At 46.0% G+C, this 17,416-nt stretch overlaps 1 protein-coding gene across 1 annotated transcript in view; it reads left to right on the top strand.

Annotated features, from left to right (window-relative positions):
• Window positions 1-17,416, top strand: part of ATG2A (autophagy related 2A) — a 2,105,371-nt gene that overhangs the window by 1,874,060 nt on the left and 213,895 nt on the right. Inside the window, exon 38 of the mRNA XM_069644746.1 lies at window positions 15,291-15,373. Within this exon, the coding sequence (XP_069500847.1) occupies window positions 15,291-15,373 (83 nt within the window). The remainder of the gene's footprint in view (window positions 1-15,290; window positions 15,374-17,416) is intronic.

Below are 17,416 nucleotides of genomic sequence, written 5' to 3'. Positions count from 1 at the left end.
TTCTTTGGGGCCCCAGCACTCGGCCCCCAGGCCACTCCCCCTATGTGGAAGCGGCCTCAGCCTTTGTTAGGGTCCCAGCTGGCCCTGTGCCCTGCTTTCTCCGAGTCTGGGGGGGGAGGGCTGTTCCACAGACCCTCCACGCCCTTGCAATGCCTCTCCTCACCGGGCTTCCCCGGGCCTCCAAACCCCCAGTGCCTGGGGCCCCCCCTCGCCTCAGTGTGCGGTCCCTGGGGCCTCTGCACTCACAGTCTCCCCATTGCTGTGTCCTCCCGGCCCCACTTCACGGCTGGTCCTCACTGGCGCCCATACTGGGAGGAGGGAAGGGGGGGCCCCGCCGGCGATCACTGCTTGCTCCTGCCCAGTCCGAGTTGGCGGGGGTCCACCTCCCTTCTCGCTGCTTCAGCTCCTTAGCTCCTCCGATCGCTGGGGCCAGTGATTCCTCCCTCGTTGCTTGGAGGACCTTCCAGCTTCTTGGTTGCGATCGCAGCGGCCCTTCAGTTGTCAGCCGAGGTCCGCTGCTCGCAGGGCTGCTCTTCCCTCCTCGACCGAATGCCTGCTGCGTAGTGACTCTCTGCCCCTCGGGTCACTGCACTTTGTCGGATCCTCCTCCCTCAGGGGGGGTTTAGGGGGGTGTCCTCCGCGCCGCTTCTCGGTGCGGTGGGGTTTAAGTCGCGGGACCTTCTCTCCCCTTCAGCAGAAGTCCTCCCTTCGCTCTACCGGCAGAATTTTCCCCTCTGCTCCTTTCTTCAGGGCCGCCGCCATCCGCCAGCATCCCTCAGCGCAGCGTCCTTTCGTGTGCTCTGGGATTTCTGCAGACACGGTGTGTGCCCCCACTGTGTGGGGGTCCTTCCAATGTTAGATGCTAACCCGCTGGCGGGGTGGTGGGCCCTTTATTGCAGTGGGCGTCTGGAGAGCTCCGTCCGCACGTCTACACTGTGCTGGCGGCCATCTTGGAATTGATAAATGCCTATCTAAATCTAAAGATGGGAGAAAGCTACGACCATCAAATAATAATGCAGTCCTAGTGGAGTCTCGTCAAAATAAAAGTACCTATACTAAAAAACCTATTGCCAATCGTTATCACTAATTTACAAATAGTGTGGGGAAATGTTCATGAAAAAGAAAGAAGTGTCCACAAAATGATATGTCAGGATGTTCAGGCCATTGGCCTCCCTTCCCCACGTTTTCACCATGGGCCAAAGCTGTTCACTCGAACATAGCACACTCAGGTTTCTTCGGCATAAGGACACATTTCCATTACCAACATCAGGGCCGTCTGTCCCAAGTCTCTTAAGGTATCAAAGTCTCTTGATTCAGAGAGCCTGATCTACCAAAACAGCTAAAGGTTCCTTTACAAATATTCATGTCGGGCGATTACCCTGGATCCCCCTCTTCCGCGCTCAGAATGCTTATAGAATATCCTTTCTCGGGTGACTCACAGTTCACCCCGGATTCCCCTCAGCCGGGCTCAGATCCCTTTTTCACAATTAGTCTCCCTCAGCCGGGCTCGGACCAATTACAGTTCGTATTATCTATCAAAGACTTTTGAATGTACACAGGGTTTGGCTTGACCCGTTGCAGGACCACTTCGATTACACAGTTCTACACTTTCAGTTGGATATCTAACAGAGACCTTTGAATGAGCACCCACATGGTGGCGGACCACTCTATAAATGGCATCTACCTTGGTTTCAAAAGTTCAGTCGCTCCTTGGATATTTAATTATATTCATACACCTTAAACTCTGTTCTTTGCAGATTTCTCCATACAATGTTGCCGCTTGCAACCTGGGTTCTAACAAAGACTGATCTGATATCCTTCTCCCGGCTCACTGGATGTGCTGACTTTACTGGAGCAGCTTTGTTGTAGGAGCGAAGGACAGTACCACAGTGGCAATCGCTCCTCACGCCTCGGCTATCTATGAGGGAGAGCCCAGGGTACCTTCGACACGCAATGCACCTTTCGACAGCTTTAATTCCCAGTCTTATGATTCTTATCCTAGAGGGCTCGTGAAAGTAGCGGGTTTCTTCCACTGAAAAGGCCAATGGCAGTTCCCTCATTGCAACCCGTATTAAACTGCCATTTCGGAACTGTTGCTTCCTCCTAGGTATCCTACCTGGTAGGATGGGGAAAAGATGTTACAAGGAAGGGGATACCATGTCTCACCCTTCGGTGTCCCACTGCCACCCCGAGGACCCCTCATCCAGGTGATCCTCCCGCACTGGTCCACCCCCAGGAACTGGATCTAGAAGCAATTGCTGTGTCCTGGCCACCTGGATGACAGATCCCCGGCGACTGGTGGGTGAGACACCTTCAGGGACTAGTTGGGACTAAGGCCGACCATGCCCTACAAGAGTTCCAATCCTCCAGCGTAACAGCAAAGACTTTGGTGTTAGCCATACAGCAACTACTCTCCCATCTATAAAGCCTCAGGTTGTTCACCCTTCTAGCTCCTATGCCTGCCTAGGAAGAGGTCAGACAGCCGTCCCGTGGAAGACTGCAAGTTAGACGCTTCCTGAGGGGAAGAGGCTGAGGTATGCCCCTGGGCGTGGAGGGCCAGCAGCCACTGTCCCCTCATTCACTCAGGGAGTTGAACCTCTGCAGGACATTCTGTCATAAGTCCCCTGTGGTAATTTCCCTTTTCAGCAAAGAATGGTCTTGAACCACATCCGATGCTTGCGCCTTGAGGTAGTTTAACATGATTACTACCTCCTTTTCATTCAGCCCTTTCTGGGCCTCTTCCTTGTATCACCCATCACTACCTTGCCTCTGGCCCCCATCCTCTTGGAGAATGTCATTTAGCTTCTCTTGAAGAGTGTGATAGATCTGGTACTGCACCCAGAATGAGTCAATGGTTGTATTAAAAAAGGATGATGGAGGCTTGCATCCAATACTAGATCTGAGGCTGCTGAATTTGTACCTGTGACAGGCCAAATTCAGGATGGTAACGCTAGCCAGATTCTCCAAGCCCCATCTGTGCTCGCTCCCCAGAGCAGACGTCAGTACATTTGTTTCTGCATGTGCAACCTGTGGCATGGCTCAGGCTTTTTCCTGAATTTCAAATTTCAAAAAGTCGCATGTTTTGCTATCCCGGTTCCTCAGGGCAGTCTTAAACACTCGGCTGGGCATAGCTTTTCCACCTGAGGACCGAGTGGTGAACGTTTCTCAGATGGTTCATATCCTCCAAGACCAGTTCCTGCCAGCCTGCGTCTGCTCGGCCTAATGGCCTTCTGCAATCTGCTGGTCCTGTAAACCCGGCTAAGCATTAGGTCACTTCAATGACTACTCCGGTGTAAATGGTTGAAATTTCAGGCACACATGTCAAATCTTTTGCAGTCGTGTTGCTCCAGACCTTGAATGGTGGTCTCCGGGGGAACAACCTTCTAAGAGGTGTCAGTAACTTTAACCAAGAGAATAATACGAGTCATCATCCTTGTGGCAGTACTTTGTAGGGTAAGTAGGCTGAGTCCAAAAAGGGAAACCTGGGTCGGGGACCCAAGTCCAGAGAGAGAGAGATGAGTCTTCTTCCTTGTGGCAGTACTTGGCAGGTTAGTGAACCAGGTCTGCTGAGTCAAAGAACAACAACCTGGGTCTGGGACCCAGCCACAGTTGAACTTTATATGGTATTCAACAGAGGAGATACTGGAGTGTCCAGCAGAAGGGAGTCATTCCCCCTGGGTCTAGTGTGACTAGCACATTGTAATAAGAAGCATCAGGAGGAGGGAGGCATCCTCCTGATATCAAGTGGTGGAAATAAGAATAAGCTTCCAGCCAGTGCAAGAGAGTCATCCCCCTGTCCTTTGACTACAAAGTGTTAAAATAACTTTCCAATCAGGGGAAGGGAGGCATTCGCCCTTATACATCAATGACCCTAGAGGAGAGGGGTTGTTGGGCTGGTTTTATGTTTGAGGACATTTTCAACCAGGGGAGGGAGTCATTCCCCCTGGTGAACATTGTTCGAACTTTGCTGTGTTAAGAATACACTAACATGGGTAAGAAATTCCTGAAGTGAACTGTAATCACAAACCCAGAAGAAGGGAGCCATTGTCTTGGGCAACAAACAGTTTAGCGTTATCTACTTTAGTTATAAGTGTGAGGAACAGAACTATGGATTTGACACCGGACGGTGGACACTTAAGTTAAACAGACATTCTAACAAATCCTTTTCAGTATTTAGTTAAGGCAGAGAAACCCCTCATAGAAATGGTGACGGATGGGCCTTTTCCGTTCTTTTCACGAAGAATACAAGTCTTTGCCAACCACCATGCCACCTGTGTGTCTGGCCCCTTCTTCTGGACCCTTATAGCCTTAGGAGCTTTGTCTTAAAGACGATTCCAGCTTGAATGAGATCGTTAGCATTGCTAAACGAGTTGAACACGCCATGGCTTTTGTAGCTAAATTAGCAAAAGTCGAGAACAAGGACATGACGCCAGAGGTGTTAAAAGTGACCATGGAATCTATGGGGAATAAGTAGTACAAGGGAAATGTGCAACGCCAGAAGGGGGTGAATGACATGAACGGAGATCGCCCAGGGGCGAAGAGTAGAAAGGGGCAGGAGCAGTTATGTTTTCAATGCGCTACTAAAAATCACTTTGTGGCATCTCTGGTATGCCCGGGTAGTAAAGTCAATTGTTCCAAGTACAAGAAATGGGTGCATTATGCAAATTGTTGTAAAAACCTTCAAGTTGGGCTCGGTAAGATAAAGTGTTTTATGTCAGGAATGGTCCCTACTCGGAGGATGATGAAGAAGAGCATGTCGATATGATTACCTTGGACATGGTAGGTGGACAGGATGGGAAGGGGTGTAAGAGTCCGGAAGCTGGTATCTGTGAAGGGAAGAGGGGTGCGTATGATGGCACACTCGGGGGACTAAGTATCTTTGATGTTGAGGAAAGTGTTTGAAGAGGTGCTGGATGGGAAGGTGGATCAATTGTGCACCACAAATATTAGTTTGGGAGGGTATCATTTAGACAAAATTGAATTGTTAGGTTATTTCCTGGCAGGAATAGCAAGGGAGAGGGGAAGGTATATGTGACAAGAAGGGGGGCGACGTTACTGGGGTGGCATGAGCAAAAGAAGTTCAATATACGCTTGGATCCCAATACGGAGGAGTGGGTGCTGCACATGGGTAGTTTTGTGTGTGAGCGGTACAGTGAGGTGTTTGCGAAGGGTCTAGGGTAAGTAAAGGAGATGATGCATAAAATTGTCCTCAAGGAGGGCAGTGTTCCAGTTGCGGTACATTTAGTGATGTGCCGCTAGTTTTGTGAGAAGGGGTGAAGAATGAACTCGGCAGGTTGTGTGAGATGGGAGTGATTGAACATGCGGGAAGTGTTCAGTGGATTTGGACCTTAGGGAGCTTAATAGGTGCACTGTGGTGGAGAGGCATCCCTTGCTGAATATTGAAGAGATGTTGGCAATGATTGGGCAGTGAAGGATTTTTACCAAGTTGGACATGATGTGATTCTATCAGGTAGAACTGGTGGAGGAGTCACTCAAATGAATGGCTTTCATATCACAAGAGTGTATGTACCAGCTCCGAAGGATGCCGTTTGGTATCGGCATCGTCAGTGTTTCAGAAAGCTATGGATAAGTTGTTTGATGGACTGAGTGGGGTGCATGCTTCTAGGATGGTGTTTTGATTTGAAGTCAAACTGTGCAGGAACATGAGAAAGTGCTGGAACAGGCTTTGAGAATATTGGAAGGAGGGACATGACATTGAGGGACGAGAAACGTGTGTTCAGGAAACTTTCTGTAGAATATTTGGGACATGAGATTTCAGCAGAAGGCGTGAAACCCAAGATAGAGATGGTAGATGGTATCGGGGAAAGTGGAAGTGCCAAGGAATTACAAGTGAATTGTTGTTATTCCTAGATATGATTGGATTTCCCCAAAAATGTATGCAAAACTTTGATGACAAAGTAGGGGCGATGAGAAAATTGTTGAGGAAGGTGTAGATCTTGTGTGGAATAAGTATTGTGGAGAGGAATTTCATGCTATAAAAAGAGAGATGGATATGCCAAAGGTTCTGAGCCAATTTGACACCTTAAAAGTTTGAAAATTAAGGTGGATGCCAGCGATGTAGGGATTGGAGCAGTGTTGTCACAGTTGGATGGAAAGGACAGTGAGAAGATAATCACCCATGCATCAAGGGTATTTTAGGGTCCGGAGAAAAGATATTCAGTCTTAGAAAAGGAAGTGTTTGCCTGCAATTGCGCTGTTGAAAAATTTCAGAGGTTTGTGTGGGATGCAGAGTTTTTTCTTGGACGGATCATAGGCCATTGGAATAAATCGTTTTTTAATTTTTTTTTTTAATCTACCTATAGCCAGCATTGGCTTTGCATATATAACACATTATTACAAAGTTTAAAATGTACAGAAAAAAATAGGAATATTCAAATTACTTCATTGAATAAAATGCTTCAAGATCTTAACATTACATACACAACAATACTTCATTGATAATTTGATTTAAAAAGTACCTGTGGATAATTCTTTCAGTATCTCCATTACAACATTATAAAACTTCATCATATGAAACATAAGATTAACATCATGACCATCGAAAATAACCTCCATATATCGGAGGCAGCAGCGGGAGATATCGTATTGCAATATGCTTTCAAGTGTCTAGATCGAATCAACTGTAGGCTATTACAATGATACATGATATGTTCGGCTGACTCAATGACCAGCTGACCACACAGTCGGCACAGCCATTTAGCACATGGAATGCTCAATTTAGCTCCCTCTATTTCAAGAGCCATAGTGCGATACATTTTAGCAGAAGATAATTAGTAGTAATACTATTGGGATATGCATCAATATATTTAGGCAAAACTTTGCGATCCATCCAATATTTGACAAAGGGACCACTGCTGATATTGGTCTCCAAGCGTATAAGATCTTTTTCAGTGCTAATATTGTGGATCTTTTTCTTGATCCAGTTTTTTAGATTGGAATGCGGGATGTGCATGGATGAATGCATTCTTCCAGATTTCGTGGCTGGTACATAGACCACTGAGAAGACCAAAGCGCCTAGCTTTATCAAGGGCACCATATGCTTTCATTACATCAACTACATTGGTGCCATTATCAAGGTGGATCAGCTTTTCATACCCCATTAGTAATTTACAATCAATTCTTTCCAATATTTGCATTATGTCAAACATGATTTATTCCATGAGTAAGGATTTGGGCATGCGCAATAGTAGTCACAGAATCCTGGCTTCAAATTTCATCATCTCAGTTCTGAGTATAGATCCCCATACTTCAACGCCATATAACAAGCATGGCACTAGTTTGGACGCATAAAGCAATAATATAGTTTTAATAGAGCATCCTCCTTGTTTACCAATGAAGAGGCTCATAGCATGTGCAATTTGCATGCAATTGGCCTTATTTTCTACCCATTGGTGGGACCAGTTCTGCTTGTTATCGATTAAAACGCCCAAACAGTTTTTTAGGTCAAGGGGCTGGACAAAGTTGCTAGGAGATTGGCAAGATGGGTAACAAGGATGCAAGGACTTGCATTTAGCATAGAACTAATTCCAGGGTGGAAAAATATGTACGCTGATCACTTGTCTAGGTTGGGTGGATGGGAGGAAGGAGGAGAGGTTCACATTTCTGATATGGATTTCGTGACACATGAAGGCATAATAAGAAAAGCAGAGTGGGAGGAAGCGATGAAAGAGGACAAAAGTATGGCACGCGTAGTACAGTTTGTGGAATCCGACTGGCCGGAGAAGTGGAAGCTTAAGAATCAGCAAAGAGCCTATTTGGTAGTGAGGGAGGAGTTGAGCTTTGAGGCTGGACTTCTGTACAGGTGGGGATGGGGGGTGGTTCCCTCAACACCTAGGGGGAGGTAGTTGAGAATAGCTCATGAGGGGCACATTGGAGCAGCAAGGATGAAGGATGTTTTACGAAGGGGCTATTAGTGGCCGGGATTTGACCAAGAAGTAGATCAGAGATTGTGTGAATGTATTGAGTGTGAAATGGCCGGCAAGGGTGAGGTAGCCCATGCACAGCCTACGATTAAAGTGGATGCTCCAAGAAAGGTCTGGAATGATTTTGCCATGGATATGATGAGTCCTGTAGATATTGGAGGAGGACATGGGAAGTTTTTCATGGTGGTTGTAGATTTGCTCTTGCGGTGGGTTGAGTTCAAGGTGGTGAGGTAAGCCAATGGCAGGGGGGTTGTGGAATTCTTGCAGGAGGTATTTGAGAGAGAGGGGCTGCCAGGAAGTTTATTGGCTGGCAATGAAGGCATTTTGTTAGAGGTACCTTTTTGAGGATTATTTGAGAAGGTGCAGTGCAGTCCACAAAAAGACTGCTTTGTATCATCCGGAGTTAAATGTGATGGTAGAGAGGATGGACAGGTGTATCATGGATGAGATGAGGATGGCAGGTGTGTGTGGTGGAGATAGGTAAGTAGTTGTGAGGGAGAGATTGTGTGCTCTCATATGTCCCCTCATGCTGTCACGGGGGTTAGTCCGTTTGAAATGATGAAGGGTAATACCCAGATTTCTCCTCCATGGTTGGAGAGGGTGAAGGAATTGGACTGCATGGTGGAGGAGGCTAGGAGAGGAATGAATCAAAGGTAGGAGGTGTGAGTGAAGAAAGAAAATGAGAGGAAGGTTTGGATGGGTTTTGATGTCCATAGGGGAGATTGGGTGAGGATTAGAAAGGATGTGGGAAGGAGGATCTGTTGTATAGTTGTACAGTGATCCTGTCAAAGTGAAGAGGTGTTGGAGGGTGCTATGATAGTCTAAGACTTGGAATTTCGGTAGGCTGTCGATGGTGAGGAGAGGTGGTGCAGTGTGAGGAAGGAGGGGATATGTGTTGTATTGTGCGGCCTTGGAGTGTTGAGGGCGGGAATGCTTGGGTGGGCAGGGGTTCTAGAAATGATAGTTGATTTGCTGTTATGGAAGGCAGGAGAAGGTGGCTGGGGGTCGCAAGTTATGTTCTTTTGTACTTAATAAACCTCTTATGAACAGTTGCTTTAGCACTTGCCTTCATGCACACTCCCCAGATATACTCTTCCTTACAGAAACATGGCTCAAACCCCACCACACACTTTTCATCCCTGATATGCTTCCCCCGCAATATCTCATCCTCCACAGAATCCCCCCCCCCACACAAACAGGTTGGTGGCATTGCCATCATACATAGTCACTCGCACTTAGCAACCCCACAAACACCCATACACATTCTTTGAAGCACTTGCTCTCACTTGCGCCCCTCCCTCACACCCACACCCCAGCTTTCTCTACCTCATTTATCCCCCCAACACACAATCCCAACTTCCACACCAACTAGACTGACTTCACAACTAACAACAGCAGCTCCCCCAGCATCAATATCTACCTTGGCCACTTCAACCCTGTTTGGTCCCATTTAGACAGCAACCCCATACTAAAGAGTACTCTTTCTCCACTCACCCCCTATGAGCTCACACAACTCATCACCTACCCCACACATCTGGCAAAACCCTGGACCTTTGGATTTCAAACAGAAATCATGTCTCTGTGGAAAAATCAAATATGGGTGTCGCGGTCAGACCACTTTGTAATCCCCTTCATGCTCATTCTACCACACAAGATCCCCCCCACCTACCACACATCCCCCCCTCAAATCCCAGCCAGACAAACCAAACACATTACAGACACAGCCTAAGCACCATTCATGCCACCACCCCCTCCTCCCCACACCTCAATAATTGCAACACCATCATCACACGCACTCAAAAAAATGTCCCACCTAAAAATCACAAAAACCTCTCCACCACAATAAACCATTGTTCAACAACACCCTCCTCTCTATCGAGCAGAAAGCCAGACGTCTATAAAGACCCTCGCAAAAGAAACCATGCCCTGTCACCAGACCACCACTTAGTCAGCCGCAGCAAATACTAACAGCCATATGCAATGCCAAAGCCACCCATTACCTCCAAGAACTTAAATCCGCCACCAGTAGTACACAGAAACTATTCAATATTGTGAAATCCCTCTCTAAACTACCATCCACACCTTCCACACCCCCCGTCCAGTGAAGTATACAACTTCCTCATGGACTGCTTCTAATACAAAATGCACAACATTAGACAAGCCCTCCCCCCTACTCCCAAACATTCGAACACATGGGACACCTTCCAACCCATTGACAGAGACACCCTCATCACGCCTACTACCAATACAAACCCTGCACACTTTCTGGGTGATTCATGCCCAACTTAAGCGGCATCCAGTTGCATTACCTGGATAAGCACCCACTCCCTCAACCTTTCCAAAACAGAGTACCTCCTCAACTGCCCCATAGACTCTATCCCAAGCTCACGCCCTGGATCACAGACCTCACCACAGACACCCCACACACATCCCTCTCCACGCCTGTCAAATCTCTTGGCTTCACCATCAACCCCCACTTTTCCTTCACACACCACAAGCTGCTGTCACCAAAACATGCAATCTACAACTGCACTGCCTACGAAAGATCAGATGCATCCTTCCTTCTGATCACTTCTGCACTGGAGTCCAAGCACTGGTTCTGTCCAATCTGGACTAACCCTCGCCTCACTGGACTTCTGAGCAGCACACTTGCCCCCTGCAAGCCATACAAAACACAGCAGCCAGACTCATCCCCGACCTACCAAAACATTCACACATCACCCCAGCTCTCACGCTGCTCTGTTTGCTCCCCGGTCCAAAGAATTACCTTCAATGGACACAGCCATCCACCACAAAACCCTTCACGACATACTCAAATCCATCACCCATACAAACATAGGCAAGCATGCCAGCATCTCCTACACATTCTACTCTGCAAACTAACATGCACATAAAAGCAAATATTTACCCACTGAGCATGCTGGGCATGGAAAACCCATATCTCTTCATATCAGCACTGCACCCTCCATCACCAATTTCATAAAGAGCGTAAACACATATGTTTTTCTACACACATAAGCCGCCCTTCCCTCTCTTCTGCTTCCACTTGTGTAGCCTAGTTTCTCGAGCATATCCCGAAAACATTTTGTAATTTTTGTTTCACCTTCCATAACTTTTAACCTTTGAGCCTTGTAAGGTGCTCTGAGACCATCTGGGTAGGACCAGCGCTGAAATAAAATTTAAATAAATAAAGGAGCAATGTGAACGTAGAGCTTCCTCAGCCCTTTTGCAAAAGCTGTCTCAATATTGAGAATAAGGTATTGGTAATTCCTGCTTTTTTACTAGAGTAGGCTACATAATTGAGACTAACCATTGATTTTTGTTCATTTGTAGATCCACTTTACAATGTTGTTCAACCTGTTATCTGCCTCTTAAACACATACTTCGAATGGATTGTGTCCTCCAATGTATTCCATATCTTTGACATGTAATGTCCACAGCTGTACTGCGGACATTACATGTCAAAGATGTGGAATACGTTGGCGGAACATCCAGTCAAAAGAACGTTTACCAGTTGGTAAGTAACCTGTTCTTCTGATGCAGATTATACACTGATTTCTGCATCAGGGTTATTGACCCAATGAGCTACATTTCCTAAAAAGCTGGTGACTCTGAAAAGGCCATAGGGTTGGGACACGGCAGGCCCATGTAAGATTTGTCTGACATGATTGGCTCGTCAAAAGCTCTAAGCCTTTTTGAACTATCATACATGTGAATCAGGAGACTTAAAATGAGGCTGGAGCCTTAAAAGGCACTAGGTTTTTGGCAGTGTCACCCAATGGTCATGGAGAGCAACAAGTTATGAACTGAGCAAGACTGAGAGAAGGAAGCCTGAGTCTATCTTAGCAATGCCATCATCTCACACTGTCCACCAGTGTGCTTCACATCAGTTCAGGAAAGATACTTGATTCTATTTTTCCCTCATCGCCTTATTTCCGTCTTTGATTTTGTTACGTACTGCTTCTTCTTCCTTGTGTGTGGGTCTGATGGTTCCTCCATCTATTCCCAGTGCCAAATGTAGTGCTAAGTTTGGCAAATGGGATGGATACTCTGATGCTCATTCTGCCTGCCCAATCAGAATAATGTTGGCTGGCAGCTGCAGGCATTGCAAGGCCATCCCTTACCAGCCACACTGGAAAAGAGAGGCAAAGCGGTTACAATGTAAAGTTTGCTCTTATAGCACCAGATCCATGCAATACTTCTCTAGGTGCACCAGTTATCCCCCTGCAAAATGCAGAAATAAATACAGAGAAGTGAATTATGCATCTAACTACAACAAAGCCTAGTTTGGCCTTATTTGAAGGGATTAGGAGTGGCCCTTTATTGGGGTGCTCCCATTCCACTTCTGAGCAACATTCAGCATCAAAGCAAGATGTTGAGAGAAATCTCATAGGTGACATAATTTCAACACAGAGTGCTCCGGCATCAATATCCCTCTGGCCTACGAGAAATATACTGACATGAAGATTTATTTCACTACCTATAGATAAGACAAACCTCGTGAGCCTTTACCAGCTTTAAAATCCCACTGGAGACACAATTGTCAGAGAACTAGATCTCTAGGATTTTGTGGCCGGGATTGAGTTGCTACCCGCCTCGCCATGTCCTCGGACCTGATGATTGCAAGGTTTCCTCTTACAATCATCCGAACACAGCCTTCTGGTTCACAATGCAGACAGTCATCGATGCCTTGGGGCCTCACAGATTTCTAGGATGGAGGTCCTCAAAAAGAGACTGCCCTACCATTGTCTGTCCTACCCAGTAACAACTTTGCAGCGAATATCCTGTTCGGTTTTAACAGTATAGAATATTTCGCAAATATACAAACCAGCATTGTCAAACGCGGTCTACCTATCTAAGCACCGCACCCCATAAGAGCCTGGTGGTTCATGGTGCTACACTGGAAAACAAGGGATCATCATTTCCCTCCCTGTCTTCAGAGAGGTAAAGCAAAAAGTTAGACGCCTTCATGGGGAAAAGTCGTTTCAGGGCTGTTAGTGTATCCCTCAAAGCAATAAACACCTCATGTGCCGGACACTGCTGATTATGTGGCCAAAGTCCTGGGGACGGCCACGGTTGTTGGGAGATATTCTTGGATGAGGACTTTGGGTTTTGGGTGCCTGTCGAAAGGCACTCAATGTGCCTTTCGACAGAGCCCACTAGTAATACTTCGGAATCCTGTGTTCTTCATGTGTTTGCTTCTCATTTTGCCCCTATTTTGTACAAAGGCCTTTGGATAACTCTCCTCCAGGTAAGGTGTCATCCCATGACGCGATTCTGGTGGAGGAGGTTATGATCCTTCAGAAGGCATTCTCCCTATTTTTTTGGTGCCAAAAAGGGACTGCAGTTTATGTCTCATCTTGGACTTGAGGCAAATTTCGGAGAGTGGACAAGTTCAAGATGGTAACGTTGGTCAAGATTCTACAGGCCCTAAAGATAACAAAACTGGTTGGTTTCATTGGATCTCCAAGATGCTTACTTTCATGGTCCTATCCACCGGAAGCTCAGGAAGTTCTTGAGGTTTGTGATTGGTGAGGCTTATTACCAGTTTCACATGCTTGCTTTCGGGCAAACCTCCACCCCACGGGTCTTCAATCTGATGTCTGGGGTGGAGGCCAAGCTCAATAGAAAGAAGATTCACTTCTTTCATTATCTGGATGACTGGATCATCAAGGCCATAAGTTTGGAACAAGCAATTTCCTATCTGCACTGCTCTTGCCACCTCCTGCACAGCTTGGGCTTCTCAATCAATTTAAAGAACCATCTCAGATTCTCCACTTCATCAGAGCCCTGTTGGATTCTTGCTCGAGGAAGGTTCTGCCCGCCACCCCCTTTGAAGACAGGGTACAGAATTTTCTGCAGATGTTCAACAGTTCCAGAACTCAGAATTCTTGCCAGCCCCAGTCTTTTTACACCTTCTCGGCCTGATGTCTTCCTACATCTTTCTGGTACTTCAGTCCGACTTTGAATGCAGTCTCTTCAGTGGTTGTTCAGATCCCAAAGCCATCTCAGCTTTTAAGAAGACACATAGATCTCTATGTTGGTGCAGTTCCTCCGGAGTTGGTTATACCTGTCGCCACCGAGACAGTTCATTGTGCTGCCATGGAGGAAAGGCTACATTGACTTGAACCTACGATGGGTTTGAGTTTCAACATCTGCACATTGAGGGAAATAAGACAAGATGATTTGCTATTAATGTCCAGGATGCTTGTTTGGTCTGATGTGAAGGTTCTTCAAAATGACCTGGTCTGAGAAACGTCTCTCTGCTCTCTTCTCACCTATGGTTTCCAAATACTGCTGTGGGAGTCTTTCTTAAGATGTGGAATCAGTGGGTGGACGCCATTCATTAGAAGAATAAATTACTATTCTGGCATAATATTTTTTCTGGTGGATGGCTATATTTACGCATTCTTATTGCTATCCCCACAGTAAGAGAGCACCAAGACCAAATGATCTAAAGGCAGAGAAATCTAAATTTGAAATCCATATCTTTGCAGCAATACTTTCTTCAGCTGCTGAGCACATGGGAAAAGGGGTGGGGCTGAGGTCATGGGGCATTCTGTGTGTTATTTGTACTGCTTCACTTCCCGAGTTGAGGAAGGGTCCAGCAGACAAGGAGGATGCCTGGGTCCACAACGACACCAGATGGTGAAAAGGTGTCCGATGCCAGCTACGCCGCCAGAGACCTCTTAAGATGAGGAATCTGTGGGAGTAGCCCTCTACCAGAAAGAATATTACCTCTGGTACATCATTTATGTTTTGGGGAAAATGCATTAGAGACGATGAAGACCCCTGCACTATCACTGGAAGTGTGCTGGTGTCACGCAGTGTTTATCCTTTACGGCAACCTATAGATTTCCGTTTAACAAATAGACTAGGTTTGTGTACGCTTGGCGTCCTCATATCCACTCCTCCAGCTTTCACCTGATTTTCTTTATTACACCTACAATATTAACTCTGACATTTTCTTCATGTTTGTTTACTAGAAACATCATACCTTACAGCTCCTCTGCAATATTTTAATGAATGCATTCAATACTTGTATGTGGCGATCCTTATTGCCATGGGCTCAATGAACTCCGGTTTCAAACTTTGGCTTTTTGATAGATCTAGCAGAATCATTAGGCAGCATCACTAGATAACTGAAGAGAGGACTTTTTACTGTCTTCATTGAGTACTTGCAGATTGAGCAAACCTATGGCTCTTTTTTGTGTTGTCATGAAATGCAAAGTTTCCTCTTTTATCACACTTGGAATCCTGATTATAATCAAATTAGTATGTGTTAAATGCATAAAATAATTAGTGTGTTTTGGATTTGATCCTGCTTTTGCTTTTCTCTCCATCCAGGGCACTTTTGCAGGTATCCTCATTGGTCTAGCCCAGCTCAACTGCTCTGAACTCAAATTGAAGAGGCTGTGCTGTAGACACGGGTAAACCCCCTTCCCTGCATGTATTCCAAATGTTTCTCATGTTGTTTGGGCACTAATTTGTTGATTCATTGTGAAGTTGGCAGTACTCATCAGTGGTCGGTGGTCCCAATACCTTTGTGTTTTTATTGTAATTGCTTCGAGAGGACAGAGATATGAGAGCAAAAATGAAGCTTGTGTTTTAGGGAGCCCATCGCATTGATTTGTTTTCCTTCACCCGCTAGATTCCTTTTACTTAGCTTTTTACTTGTGTTAACTGGTGTGGAGGTTCCAGAGGAAACAGACTGCCGCTGCTTATATCTGGGAGTGGAATGAGCCTTCCAGAATAGCTGTTGATCCCTCAAACATTGCTATACAATTCTATCAACATTAGTCTGCTGCTATAAAAACAATGTATTTGTGCACATCCTTACACTGCTGTAGGGTTTGAATTTCAGCTCTAACTGGGATGCAGGCTTTGGATTTCACAATTTCGTAGTTTTGGGAATACGGCCCATTTTTAAAAAAGATTTCCAAAATGAAATCCCCTGGTGCAACTTGTTATTTTTCATATAGTCGTCAGTCCTGACGTGTACCTCAAGAAAACAATACTTGTCCTACTTGGTGAAATGAGTGCTGGCGTCTACTCCAGATCACTCCAGACCTTATGGCTTTTTTCTAGTTCACCAGTTAGATGTTATGTGGTGTATGTGTGAATTTCTGATGGCTAATGCCAGAAGAGATTTTTTTTAGATTAACGTGTGCCTCTTCTTTGCCTTATAAGGACCGTCCATTTGACTACCTGCCTCTTTAAGTTAGAAGACCCTCCTAGTCCTGACCTTAGAAGGTCTGTTTCTTTTTCTCCATCATTGGAGCAGGATTAGTCTGATTAGTCGTTTTTTTTAGTCCTTTTGCCTCTCTTTGCCTATTTATGGTCTTGTTTTCTTTCTCATGTTCGCTCGGTGCCTCGCCCTTTGTGTTGGTTACTCAGTCTGTTCAATTCTCCCTGGTGGATTGAGTATTGAGTTTTGCCCTGGTCTGGCCTTTTTTCTGTCTCACTTCCTCCCCCTCCTCTTGCTCTCCCTATCCTTTGCCTCGCTTTCACTCTCCTATATCGCACATGGCCACCTAGTAACTATCGCTGGAAGTTCACCTCCGGTTCAGAGCCATATCAGCAAGGGCATTGTGGGTATGCAAATTAGCTCGTATGTAAGCCTTGAGCTAATTTGCATACCCACAATCCATTTCTGATGTTACTCTGAACTGGAGGTGAACTACCAGCGGTGGTTACAAGGTGGCATGTGTGATTTGGCGCAAATGGAATATTCTGTTTCACGTTTTGGGTGACAGGGTTTTTTTCCAAGCCTTTTTAAATCGATCATAACTTTGTGGAGTTCCTTTTATTTATACATATATATATTTTGGAGGCTTGTGGATCTGCTTTGATTCAAATGCTGTGCATCGCCCGACATCTAGGGGTAGTCATGAAATGGTGCAGGACTTGTTTTCGAAATTCGACTCTGAAGAATGTATCCATACTGCAGCATCAGTGGCATAGCTAAGGAGTCCTTTCTTAACCCTTGAAGAACTAAAAGAAAAACACATAAGTAAATTTCAATGGATTTCTTTTCTCCCGCAGATTCCTCATCTAATAGATATTTCCTCCAGCTTCGCTGCTTCCGAAAGGTTTCGACAGGGGGCGCCGTGGACCTCGACCCGGCCGTCGACCATTGATCCGTCTTGTTCGGCGTCTAGTCGTCGGCTCCAGACATGACATCAGGCATAAGTAGCGCGTCACTACGCCCCGATCTCCATTCCTTTTTTCCGCATGCTAACACGCTGCTTTATGAACACGGAGCTAGAACTTGAACTTTTTTTGAAATTCCTTGACGTGAGATGTCTGTCGCATGAGTGTCGGGTTTCAAGCGGTGTACCTATTGTGACACCAAGATGTCCCTAACTGACCCACACGAGTTGTGTCTCTGCTGCCTCGGCACAGGTCATGGGACTGACGGGTGCCCGTCATTCAGCAAGATGCAGCTGTAATCACTTTGCGACCAAGCTGCT

The sequence above is a fragment of the Ambystoma mexicanum genome, chromosome 2p, assembly GCF_040938575.1.
Source record: "Ambystoma mexicanum isolate Mex_15411 chromosome 2p, UKY_AmexF1_1, whole genome shotgun sequence".
NCBI classification, from domain to species: Eukaryota; Metazoa; Chordata; class Amphibia; order Caudata; family Ambystomatidae; genus Ambystoma; species Ambystoma mexicanum.
This window is presented reverse-complemented; position numbering and strand designations above follow the sequence as displayed.